General features: G+C 42.1%; 1 protein-coding gene across 1 annotated transcript in view; it reads left to right on the forward strand.

Annotated features, from left to right (window-relative positions):
- The first annotated feature begins 725 nt into the window (after positions 1-725).
- The window catches only part of haao (3-hydroxyanthranilate 3,4-dioxygenase), a 22306-nt gene continuing 10666 nt past the window's right edge, over positions 726-12365 (forward strand). The window contains exon 1 of the mRNA XM_048601334.1: positions 726-815. Coding sequence (XP_048457291.1) covers positions 726-815 — 90 coding nt within the window. The remainder of the gene's footprint in view (positions 816-12365) is intronic.

Here is a 12365-nt window from a genome sequence, read left to right on the forward strand (position 1 = left end):
CCTTGTTATCTCTTTGCTCAGTGACAGCATGTTTACTGCTGAGTCAGCAACATATCAGTTCCAATCCTGCTCCTCCCTCTAAAGAATATAGGGTGGCACTTAAGTGAAGTACAGGTGTACTTGTAAGAGTGCTGCATCCTTAATGAAGGTAGCTTTTGGATAAGACATTAAGTTGAAGCCCATTTGTCTTTGCAGGCAGAATAACAGAATCTTAGCACAATTTAAAGAAGGCAAGGGGAGTTATCTTTGTAATTCTTGAGGGCTACTATGCTTCCCTATAGTGTAATACTAACTACACATTAAGTTTCGGACATCCTGAGGTTGTGAAGGACAAGTTATTTTCTTCCATTAGAAATTAGTAAGTTATTTTGATATCATCCATCTAAGTTGCATTTAACAAGAATTAGGAGGAACATTGAAGTAATGAAGACGAAAAGTAAACTTGTATCTAGTAAATTATAGGTGCAAGCTCCTTTACTAAGTAGATAGATTCAGAAACAACTGGGTCAAATAATCATTGAAGACTACTTTAAAGAAGGAGCTGATACAGAGACAGAAAGGATACATTGTCATAACGTATTAATTTATTAGTGCATTAAATTGATCATGTAAACCAATGCTCATTAAAACAACATCATTATCATTGATGTATATTTTAACATGTTGTTAATTCTGAATTACTTTTTCAAATCTGAATTCTTTTGGCTAATACTATTCTTACAATAATGCTTTTCAGGCACAGTGGCCAGTTAAAAGTTATGTTTGTTGGAGGACCTAATGAACGGAAAGATTACCACATAGAAGAGGGAGAAGAGGTAAAGCATAATTATTCAGTGGTCACTGTACACACAGGAATATAAGAGATCAGAAAATATTTAAGTTCCTTCTCGTTCCACTTTATTTGAAGTGGAATTTAAGTGTGAACCTATCCCACTCCTGTATTCACCCAACACTCTCACCAGGGGTCAAAATGGCTTTTGTACTCCTGAGGGTTCTTCTTGCAATTTTCTTGAGGGCTATATTTTGATTTTCAGAAACTTTCTTTTTATTCTCTCTAACTCTTCCTTTGGCTGATCTATCACTTAGTGATGATATCTTCTGTATTTATGTTGCTATCTGGGCCATTTGGACTTAGAGAGCAGTATCAGAAGAATTCAACAGGACATAGCAGCAGGAGTAGGCAATTCAGTCCCTCGAGCCTGCTCAACCATTTAATATAATCATGGTTGATCTTATCTTGGCCTTAACTCCACTTTCCTGTCTGGTCCCCATAACCTTTTGACTATTACTAATTAAAAATCTGTCTATCTGCTCCTTAAATTTATTCATGTCTCGACATCCACTGTACTCTGAGGTTGTGAATTTCCCAGATTAACAACCCTTTACGTGAAGTAATTCCTCCCTATCTCTGTTTTAAATCTACCATCCCTTAACCTGAAACTATGATCTCTCATTCTAGATTTTCCCTTAAAGGAAAACATCTGCTCTACATCTACGTCAATCCCCTGTAGTAGCATGTTTTGTATCTCAATTAAATCTCCAGTGATTCATCTAAACTCTAGTGAGTGTAGGCCTAAACTTCTCGATTTGACATCAGGAGACAAACCTTTCATCTCTGGAATTAATCAAGTGAGCTTTCTCTAAACTGCGTCCTTCCTCAAGTAAGTGGACCGAAGTTGTACACAATACTCCAGATGTGGTCTCAACAATGCCTTGTACAGTTATAACAACACTTCCCTACTTCTATACTTCATTCCTTTAGCAATAAACACCAAAATGCTGTTTGCCCTCCTTATCAGCTGTTGTATCTGCATGGTAGCTTTCTGCAGTTCATGCACCAGGACTCTCCAATCCCTCTGCACTGAAGTATTTTGAAGTTTCTTTCCATTTAAATAGTGTGTTGCCTTTTTATTTGTCTGACCAACTAGAGGGCATAGGTTTAAGGTGAGAGGGGAAAGCTTTAAAAGGATCCTGAGGGGTAACGTTTTCATGCAGAGGGGGTGTATATATGGAATGAGCTGCCAGAGGAGATTGTGAAGGCTGGTCCAATTACAATATTTAAAAGGCATCTGGCTGGACGTATACATGAATAGGAAGGGTTCAAAGGGATATGGGCCAAATGCTGGCAAATGAGATTAGATCAGTTTAGAATATCTGGTCGGCGTGGGCAAGTTGGATCAAAGGCTCTGTTTCTGTGCTTTATAACTCTATGACATTATCATGATTAAACTCCATCTGCCAGATTTTGGCCCATTCACCTATACTATTCATACCCATTTGTAAATTTCTTCTTTTTTCATTGCAACTTATTTTCCCACCTATTTTGGTGTCATCTGCAAATTTAGTTATGGTACCTTTTATCCCTGCATCCAAGTCATTAATAGAGATTTTAAGTAGTTAGTGCCTAAGGTCTGACTGGACCCTGTGGCACCCCACCAGTTATAACTCCTTAACTGGAAAAGGACTCCTATGTCTTGAGTCTCTGTTTTCTTCTGGTTAGCCAATCCTCTGTCCAAGCTAATATATTACTTGCGTAGCCTCAATAATTATCAACAAAACTTAAAACCACAACACATGAGGAAAACTCAAATTTCCAAGACACCACAGTATTTCAAGACCATACAATAGCTATGTGTTAGCAGCAAAACTTTTCTTCAGGAACTGACACACACTTACTAAAAGGCACATAATTTGTTACCTGTGACTTCAATGAATGAATGAATTATTTTATTGTCATGTGTATTTTGCAGTGAGAAAAATGATAAAAATGATACAGTGAAAAACTTTTCAGCTGTCGCCATGATCCTGTGCCATTTTGAATAGTTTAAGAATAAGGAAAATAAAACGGAAAGATATCGCTTGAAGCAAGTCTATCAGTCCTGAGCCAACTTATCATCAACAATGCCTATGCCGCCATCTCTCGTCCACTGCCTTCCCATTGTGTACACCAGATCCAACCAAGGTTGAAGTCCCCATTCTTCAGGTGCCATCTTTTGCTGCTGGGCCGATTCTCCTTTGCCATAACCGTGCCACTGCCTGCCCACCTTGTCAATGCCGCCATGATGTCCTTCCACCACTACTTTGCCGCCAACAGTGCCGGACCCAATCAACAATGAAGTTGCTTATCCAAGGCGCTATCTTTCGCTGCTGGGCCTACCTCATCAATGTCACGTCCGCCGATGTAGCAGCCGCTGATTCCGATGCCTGGTCCCATTGCTTGCCCCAGAAAAGTAAGGGCCCACTCAAGTGCAGTCTGGGCTCACCTGCCACTGCCATAGGCCCACACTGGGCTCACTCTAGTCCAGGTTAGGCTCACTTGCCGCTGCCGTGTGTCTGTGCTGAGAGCCCTCACTGGAGCTGATGCCATCCTAGCTCAGGACAAGAGGTAAGTAAAGGAAAAGAGAAGAAAAGTAGTCAGAGCGAATGAGCCCCAGTTCAGGAGCCGTACTTGATGACGTATCAAATTTTCCTGCTTCCCAGTTAGCTGGTATTTACTTTTCTTCTTAAAGTCATCCTGGTCAGACAAATTATAGCGCGACTTTATGAGCAGGTGGGACTTGAACCCAGACTTTCTGGGCTAGAGAAAGGGACACTATCACTCTACCACAACAACCATCATCTAAGTAGTCTCTTGTCAGGTTTCCCTTGGCAACCACCACCATCCCGCCCCACCCCCAATCACCACCTTTCCAGTCACTTGCCTTCTTCATGATATTTTTCTGATTGCTCGCACCCATAATTCATTTTGGCTGTGATTTTGCCCACTGTCCCATGTATATTGAGTGCTTATCCACATATGAGTACTTCCCAGAACACTGAATGGAAACAGGCATTTAAAACTGTTTTTATCACCCTCTAAATTAGGTTTGCTGAGACTATTTGCAGCACTCAAACTCCTTGCTCAGCTAGTTATGGAGGAATGGCATGGTATCAGCTAAGTTAGCACGGGCAAATACTAAACCTGGGACATTTAATTTGTATAGCTTTGTGCTATTTTGTTTTTTCACCTTTTCTATGCACTCACTGCAAGTTGTGATATGGATGTTTACAAATATTATATATTAACCTAAAATTTTAGGTTGCTTACCTGATATTAAGCAGTTTGAAACAACTGTTTTGACATACACAAATATATTGGATCAGAGTATTTGCTAAATGTTTAAGAAAATATTGACCAACAAGATTTCAAAATCAACACAATCAGCAATATTGGTTAACAGCTGGTAAATGATTAAATAATTTCACTCCAACATTACAGGTTAACCTGTAAAATCTCTTTTTTTTTATTCACTTTTTTGTAAGTTATTTTCTGCTCAGAATTGATCCTTTTGCCCCTTGTATTGCACCATCTCTTTGGACTGTCATACATTTACTGCTCAGAGATGAATATTGCAGTACACTGCTCACACAGACATTAACTTAAACTATCTGGAAACAAATCAATAGAAATTGGATGGGGAAAATAACAAATATATCCTCTGCAGCAAATACGGTAATAACTTTAAAACTGGATGGCATGAAAATTAACATTTTTCCCGGGATGTTTTTTTAATGAAAATGTCGTTATAGCCATGTATTATAGTGTTTTTGGATATTTGAAACTATAATGCTGGTAAATAAAATAAGTTTTGAGAATTGCTGATAAAAGATATATTTTGTCAATGCTAAATGTTAGGTATCATCTAACTGGTGCATTCTCCATGCACTGTTCACTGCTGTTAATTTATCAAACTGGTAGGATTCTTGGCAGTGTGGCAAAACAGAGGGATCTTGGGGTCCACGTCCATAAATCCCTCAAAGTTGCTACCAAAGTTGATAGGGTTGTAAATAAGGCATATGTTGGCTTTTATTGGCAGGGGAATTGAGTTTAAGAGCTGTGAGGTAATGCTGCAGTTCTATAAAACCCTGGTTAGACCACACTTGGAATATTGTGTTAAGTTCTAGTCGCCTCATCATAGGAAGGCTGTGGAAGCTTTGGAGAGGAGATTTACCAGGATGCTGCCTGGACTGGAGGGTAGGTCCTATGAGGAAAGGTTGAGGAAGCTAGGGCTTTTCTCACTGGAGCAAAGAAGGATGAGCGGTACTTGGTAGAGGTGTACAAGATGATGAGAGTCACAGATAGAGTGGATAGCCAGAGACTTTTTCCCAGAGTGGAAATGACTATTACGAGGGGCATAAGTTTAAGGTGATTGGAGGAAGGTATAGGGGAGATGTCAGATGTTTTTTACAGAGAAAGTGGTGGGCGTGTGGAACACGCTGCAGGCAGGTAGTGGAGTCAGATACTTTAGAGACTTTTAAGTGACTCTTGGATAGGCACATGGATGATGGTATAATGTAGGGTAGTTTGATCTTAGTAGGATAATAGGTCAGCACAACATCGTGGGCTGTAGGGCCTGTACTGTGCTATGTTCAGGCAGGAATTTTTCATAGAATCCCTACAGTGTGGAAACAGGCCCTTCAGCCCAACAAGCCCACACTGGCCCTCAGAGAATCCCACGCAGGCCTGTCCCCCTATTCTACACATCCCTGAACACTGCAGGCAATTTTGCATGGCCAATCCACCTAACCTGCACATCTTTGGACTGTGGAAGGAAACCGGAGCACATGGAGGAAACCCACGCAGAGAACATGCAAACTCCACACAGACAGTCACCTGAGGGTGGAATTGAACCTGGGTCTCTAGCGCTGTGAGGCAGCAGTGCTAACCACTGAGCCACCATGCCACTCCAGTTGTCCAGTTAAACATTGGAAGCCTGAAGCTGCTGTTTTCATTCCCTGGTCCAAACTCCATTTCATGTTTCTAGTTGAGATAAAACAGTCTGCTTTCAACCTTGGTCTCACATTTAAATCACTAAATGAACTCCTAATGTCATTCGTCATTAAGATGCCTATTTTCATTTCCACAGTATTGCCCCTCTCAGCACTTTTCCAACAGTTTGCTGGCTGGTCTCCCACATTTTACTCTCCAAAAACTTGAAGTCATCCAAAGCTCTGCTGTTCTTTTCTTAACTTACAGCAAGACCTGATCCTTTTTTCTCCTGCGCTCATTGATTCACATTGAGTCCTAATCCGGCAACATTGTGACTTTAAAATTTTCATCCTTGTTCTTGAGCCCTCTGTGGTACTGTTCTTCTCTATCTCTGTGATCTCCTACAGCTCCACAGATCTCAGGTATCTGTGCTTCTCTAATCCTAGCTTCTTGTGCATCCCAATTTTAATTGTCTTACTATTCATGGCCATTCCTTTAGTTGCATCAGCCCCAGGTGCCTGAATTCCCTCTAAGCTGCTGTCCTCCACATTATTTTTCTTCGTTAATACACTCCTTTAAATGAACCTCTTTGACCAAACATTTGGTCACCTGACCTAATTACTCCATATGTGACTCACTGTCCCACTTGGTTTTAAAATAGATAATCCATTGAAGCTCCTTGGGGCATTTCATTATGTGAAAGACATAGAACATAGAACATAGAATAGTACAGCACAGGAACAGGCCCTTCGGCCTACGATGTTGTGCCAAAAATGATACCAAATTAAACTAATCCCTTCTGCCTGCCCTTCATCCATATCCCTCCATTCCTTGCATATTCACGTGCTTATCTAAAAGTATCTTAAACGCCCCTATCATATCTGCCTCCAGCACCACCCCTGGCAATGCGTTCCAGACTCCCACCATTCTCTGTAAAAAAAAAACTTGCCTCTCACATCTCCTTTGAACTTTGCCCCTCTCACCTTAAATGCATACCCCCTCGTTTTAGATATTTCAACTCTGGGAAATAAAGATTCTGAACATTAACTTTATCTATGCATCTCATAATTTTATAGACTTCTATCAAGTCTCCCCTCAGACTCCGCCACTCCAGAGAAAACAACCCAAGTTTTTCTACCTTCTCCTTATACCTTGTACCCTCCAATCCAAGCAGCATCTGGTAAACCTCTTCTGCACCTTCTCTAGAGCCTCCACATCCTTCCTGTAATATGGTGAGCAGAACTGAATGCAATACTCTTAAATGTGGCCTAACCAAAGTTTTATAAAGCTGCAACCTGACTCTAGTACTCAATTCCCTGACTAATAAAGGCAAATATGCCATACCCTTCTTTAGCATCCTATCTACCTGCATGACCACTTATGGACATGAACCCCAAGATCCCTCCGTATAGCAATGCTGTTCAGGGTTCTACCATTAACTGTACATGTCCTTAACATTTAATCTCCGAAAGTGCAGCACCTCACACTTACACGGATTAAACACCATCTGCCATTTCTTCACCCATATCTGCAACTGATCTATATCCCGCTGTATCCTTTGACAACTTTCTATACTATCCATGACTCCACTGATCTTTGTATTGTCTGCAAACTTACTAATCCACCCATGTACGTTTTCAGCCAAGTCATTTATATATATCACAAACAACAGAGGTCCCACTATAGATCCCTGCAGAACACCACGAGTCATGGACCTCCCGCCAGAAAAACATCCTTCCACCACTACCCTCTGCCTTCTATGGACAAGCCAATTCTGAATCCATGCAGTCAAGTCACATGGATCCAATGCATCTTAATCTTCTGGGTGAGCCTACCATGAGGGACCTTGTTGAAAACCTTACTAAAATCCATGTAGACAACATCCACTGCTCTAGCCTCGTCGATTATCTTTGTTACCTCCTTGAAAAATTCAATCAAGTGAGTAAGACATGACCTGCCCTGCACAAAGCTATGCTAACTGTCCCTAATTAGGCCATGCTTTTCCAAATGTGCATAAATATTATCCCTAAGAATTCTCTCCAGTAGCTTCCCTACCACCGGTGTGTGAGACTCACGCATCTATAGCTTCCTGAAGTTGTTGTTGTTATTTAGAAGAACAGTGCTCACTGTCATTTACATGCAAATTGGTCAGCAACTTCCAACAAATGAACATGAAAAGATGAACATAGCTAGAAATTGCTTGCTCCTCTAACAGCTGTGTCATGTACCTGGTTCACTACTTAAAAGTATTGAATAATGTATAATCCCTGTACCTAGTGTTCGGAGATAGGATTTCATCTCATGAGTTAATGCAGAGTTTCAAACAAGAGTCAAATTGGACTCAAACCATTAACTCCATTTCTCTGTCTACAGATGACACCAGATCTGCTGAGTTTCTCTAACACTCAGTTTTTATATCAGTAAAAGTTATGGTTTGTCTACAATACCCTTGTGACAGCATGGAGAATCTTAATCTTTCTCAAACAACCAGTCTTCAGTGAAAATTAACTTTAATAATTATGGGTCTGATGCCTTCAGTCTTTAATTTCTGTTTTTATTTTTTTAAGCTGAATTGATTTTGACTTAAATATTCTAAATTGCTCCTCATCTCAGTTCTAAAGGGCCGTCCCTTCATTCTGAGGCTTGCCCTCGGGTCCTAGTCTCTCCTACTGGTGGAAATATCTTCTCCATGTCTACTCTATCAAGGTTTTGATGAGATTTCGTCCTCATCCTTCTAAAGTCTATTGAGTACAGACCCAGAGACCTGAACTGCTTTATGAAAAGCAGGATATTTCTTGTAAACCTCCTCTGGACTCCTCCAATGACAACACATCCATCCTTAGATATGGGGCTCAAAACTGCACACAATATTCCAAATTTGATTTGGTTTATTACCACATGCATTTTGTTACAAAATACAGTGAAAAGTGTTGTATGGTGTCACCATTCTCTGGTGGCCTCTTAAAACACAGAAAACTAAACCAAAACATAAAATATAAAGGCAGAAAAATAAAGAAGTAAAGTAAAAGTGTTCAATTACAGTCTTTCTTGTTAAGTGGTCCGCCATGGGCCATGGGCCTGGTAGTCAGGCAGAAGTTCCCTTCGCTGTGCCACTGCTGGAATGAAAGTTGCCACTCTTCTGTGCCACTGGTGCCCTCACCCCTATGAGTCCTTGATGGATCTCGCCAATGCAAACGCCACCAATGCTGCTGGGTACCGCACCGGCCCAAACTTGCCTCCACTGCAGCAGCCATGAGTCAGCGCTAGCACTGCCTTGACGAGGCAGAATCCACCGGGAGCTCAAACTCTCTCTGACACCACCTCTTCAAGTCGGCGCTGACCCCATGCTAGTCGGCACTGGGCCTGCACAAGTCGGTGCTGGGCCCACTTGCTGCCACCAGTGTCATCGTCGTGACCAAATGTGGTCTGACCTCATTCTTGTACAGCCTCAGCAGTACAGCCCTGCTCTTGTATTCGAGCACCTCTCAAAATGAATGCTAACATTGTATTTGTGTTCCTAACTGCCAACTAAACCTACATGTTAACATTAGACAATCCTGAACTAGGACTCGTGAGTCCCTTTAAGCTTCAGATTTATGAAGATTTTCCCCATTGAAAAAATAGCCTATGCTTCTGTTCTTTCTCCAAAAGTACATCACCTCACACTCGCCCATCTTGCATTCCATCTGCCACTTCTTTGCCCACTGTCCTAGCCTGTCCAAATCCTTCTAGCCTCCCCACCTCCTCTACATTACCTGTCCCTCCATATAACTTTGGGTCATCTGCAAACTTAGCACCAATGCCCTCAGTTCCTTCGTCTAGATCGTTAATATCCAACATCATAGTTGTGTCCTTATGGAGTCCCTGCAGAACTCCAATAATCACTGGCTGCTGTCCTGAATAAGATCCCTTTATCCTCACTTTCTGCCTTCTGCCAGTCAGCTAATTCTCTATCCATGTCAGTACCTTGCCCCTAACACCATGGGCTCTTATTTAGCAGCCTCCCATCCGGTACCTTGTCAAAGGCTTTCTGGAAATAAGAGGCTGGAAATAATGAGACTGTGTAGCTCATTAATTACAATTGATATGGTTGAAAAGCATGTTGTTTCTGGCCACATTCATACAGGTCTAAGGTGACTTATAGGGTAGCACAGTAAATGATTTTCTAATTACAGTCAGTCAACAAGCAAAATACCATAGGAAGTTCATAGACAAATACAAGCGTAGCGAATGGCTGGTGTTGCTGTTCACCACTGAAAGCAACGTCCAAGCCAGCATTTGTTTTACAGTTGATGCAACCAGCTGTCAACATGAAGCAATCCTTTTTTATGAGAATACTGCAATCCAAAAGAAGTGTGATTGGGGCAAGGTTACACGACACTATACAGCTTAGCATTGTAAAACTGTGATCCCTCACCCACTTTTTAGTTCAGTGAGTTAATTTCAAATGAAGCTTTCGTGACCTTTGCTTGGAAGTTTTGAACTCAAGGTCTCTGTCATCAAACAACTTGGGTGAGCTCATAATTTCTGACCCGACACATTGTCAGCGATACAGTTTGCCCTCGGCTACTTCCACAAGTATGACTATTCTTCATGTGAAAATCTGTGGCAGTTTATTTTAAATGTGAAGGGCATCATAGACAAGCATAATCATATCCTTATGCAAGGTCCTAACACATACATTTCTCATGAAATGTCATTAGATATGGACACAAATTGGGAATCCTCAATTGTTTTTCCTATCTCATTCAGTTTTCTAATAGATTCAATTGGGCTTTGTAGGGAGTGCTGCCTTGTTTATTGTTCTGAGATAATAATGTGTAGAGCTGGATGAACACAGCAGGCCAAGCAGCATCAGCGGAGCAGGAATGCTGACGTTTCGGGCCTAGACCCTTCTTCAGAAAATTATTGTTCACCTGGTTCTGACACTGGGCTTATTTAGTGGAATGTGGTGGTAGAAAACACAGGAGGCAGATGCTTCAGAGGCAAAGAAAACTCTGATTTTATTGAAAAACAAGCAAATTGAATATATTTACAGGAAAACTGGAAAGTGAATATCAAACCTGACTATTACTGACTGAGACCTTTCTCACAGTTAACCTGGCCCCCAGTTAAGCCTTGTAGCCAAGACTTGACACCGTGGGTTTAATAGTTACAGTGAATGGTTGTTACCTAATGGTTTACAGAGAGAGGGAGAGAGAAATTATTTGTTAGCCCAAAGTCCTACCCCTCTTCCCTTCCTTAGGGATGCCTTACATTGTTTGCCCCCAAACCCCACCTTCCCCTATCTGAGACTAGCCAAGCTGGGTTACAGGGTCTCGATGACCTGAGGCTCACTCCTGAGTGAAAATGCGATTTCGACTGGCTCTTGCTACAGCTGGGGCTCTGTGAAGGACCACAAGTGCTGCTAATGGTCAGTCTGGTGAAATTTGCTGATGCGGTTAGACCCGTTGGACCTGACAGTGAGTACCTTGGGTTTCTTTTCTTTGGTGGTCCTTGCGAGCAGTTTGTTGTCTTGGATGGTGGTGGATGTTACTGGTGTTGCCCCGGTCGATGTCTTATGGCTCTAGATGCTTTCAGTCACCTCTAGACATTGAGTAGAGGTTTGTGGTTGGTTGGTGGTGTTCGGTGGTTGTGAGGGTTGCTCTCGATGTGGAAGGTTCGCGGAGTCCTTGACGCGGAGACGTCTGCGTGAACTTTTCTTTCTATCGGCAAGTCTGACCGATCTCCTTTCCCTTCCTCGCGGTTTTGGCTCAAGGACTCCTTCGCGTGTGGGGAATGCTCCTTGTTGGGACCCTCAAACTCGTCTCACGAACCACTCACACCAGGCGCACACAGAGCTCACCTCAGACTTAGTTGGAATCGGGGCGCATTGCTGGTATCACAGTGCACTGGATTGGGGCCCCCAGTTATGTCCAGTTGCAGGCTCCCTTATCTCCAGCCAAATCTGGTTTTGGCTGCCAAGCTATTGTTCCTCCTCTTGGGGTTGAATGAACTTCCTGATCACTGGAGGAGGTGTGAATGGTTTTTCAATTAAGGTAAATAGTTTTGATGGTTTGGAATGCCCAGTATTTCCCTTGGATGGGTAAGCTTTGAATAATGTTATGAATGTTTTTACATCCAAAGGTGAAACCGGTTTAGATGTAGTACAATAGTGTGGAATGTTTGGTATTTCTGTGCCTGAGCACTGGTTGGAAATTGAATGGCTTTGTACCTCTGTAGGCTCCAGAAGGTCTGAAGTTGTTGAAGTTGTTAGTTTCCTGCAGTCTGGCTTCCATTGTTTTAAGCTGGGGCGTGAATGGGGGTCTTTCTTTAGTTTTGTGAGCTAAAACCTGTTCCAGACATCTGCCCCTGGGTTTGCATATTACCCAATCTGTCCCAACCAGCCATTTCCTGGTTCATTTGAGGCCCCTGGTTTTTTGAGTCCAAAGGGTTCAGCGAATTTTGGTCCCATGAAATTTCCACAATCTTGCATCTTCAGAGAGTTTTAGTCCAGGGTATATCCATAAACTGAGATAACATGGTGTAGAGCTGGATGAACACAGCAGGCCAAGCAGCATCAGAGGAGCAGGAAGGCTGACGTTTCGGGCCTAGAAGGTAAGTGAAGGTAGTGAAG

This window comes from Rhincodon typus, chromosome 9, assembly GCF_021869965.1.
Source record: "Rhincodon typus isolate 14 chromosome 9, sRhiTyp1.1, whole genome shotgun sequence".
NCBI lineage: Eukaryota > Metazoa > Chordata > Chondrichthyes > Orectolobiformes > Rhincodontidae > Rhincodon > Rhincodon typus.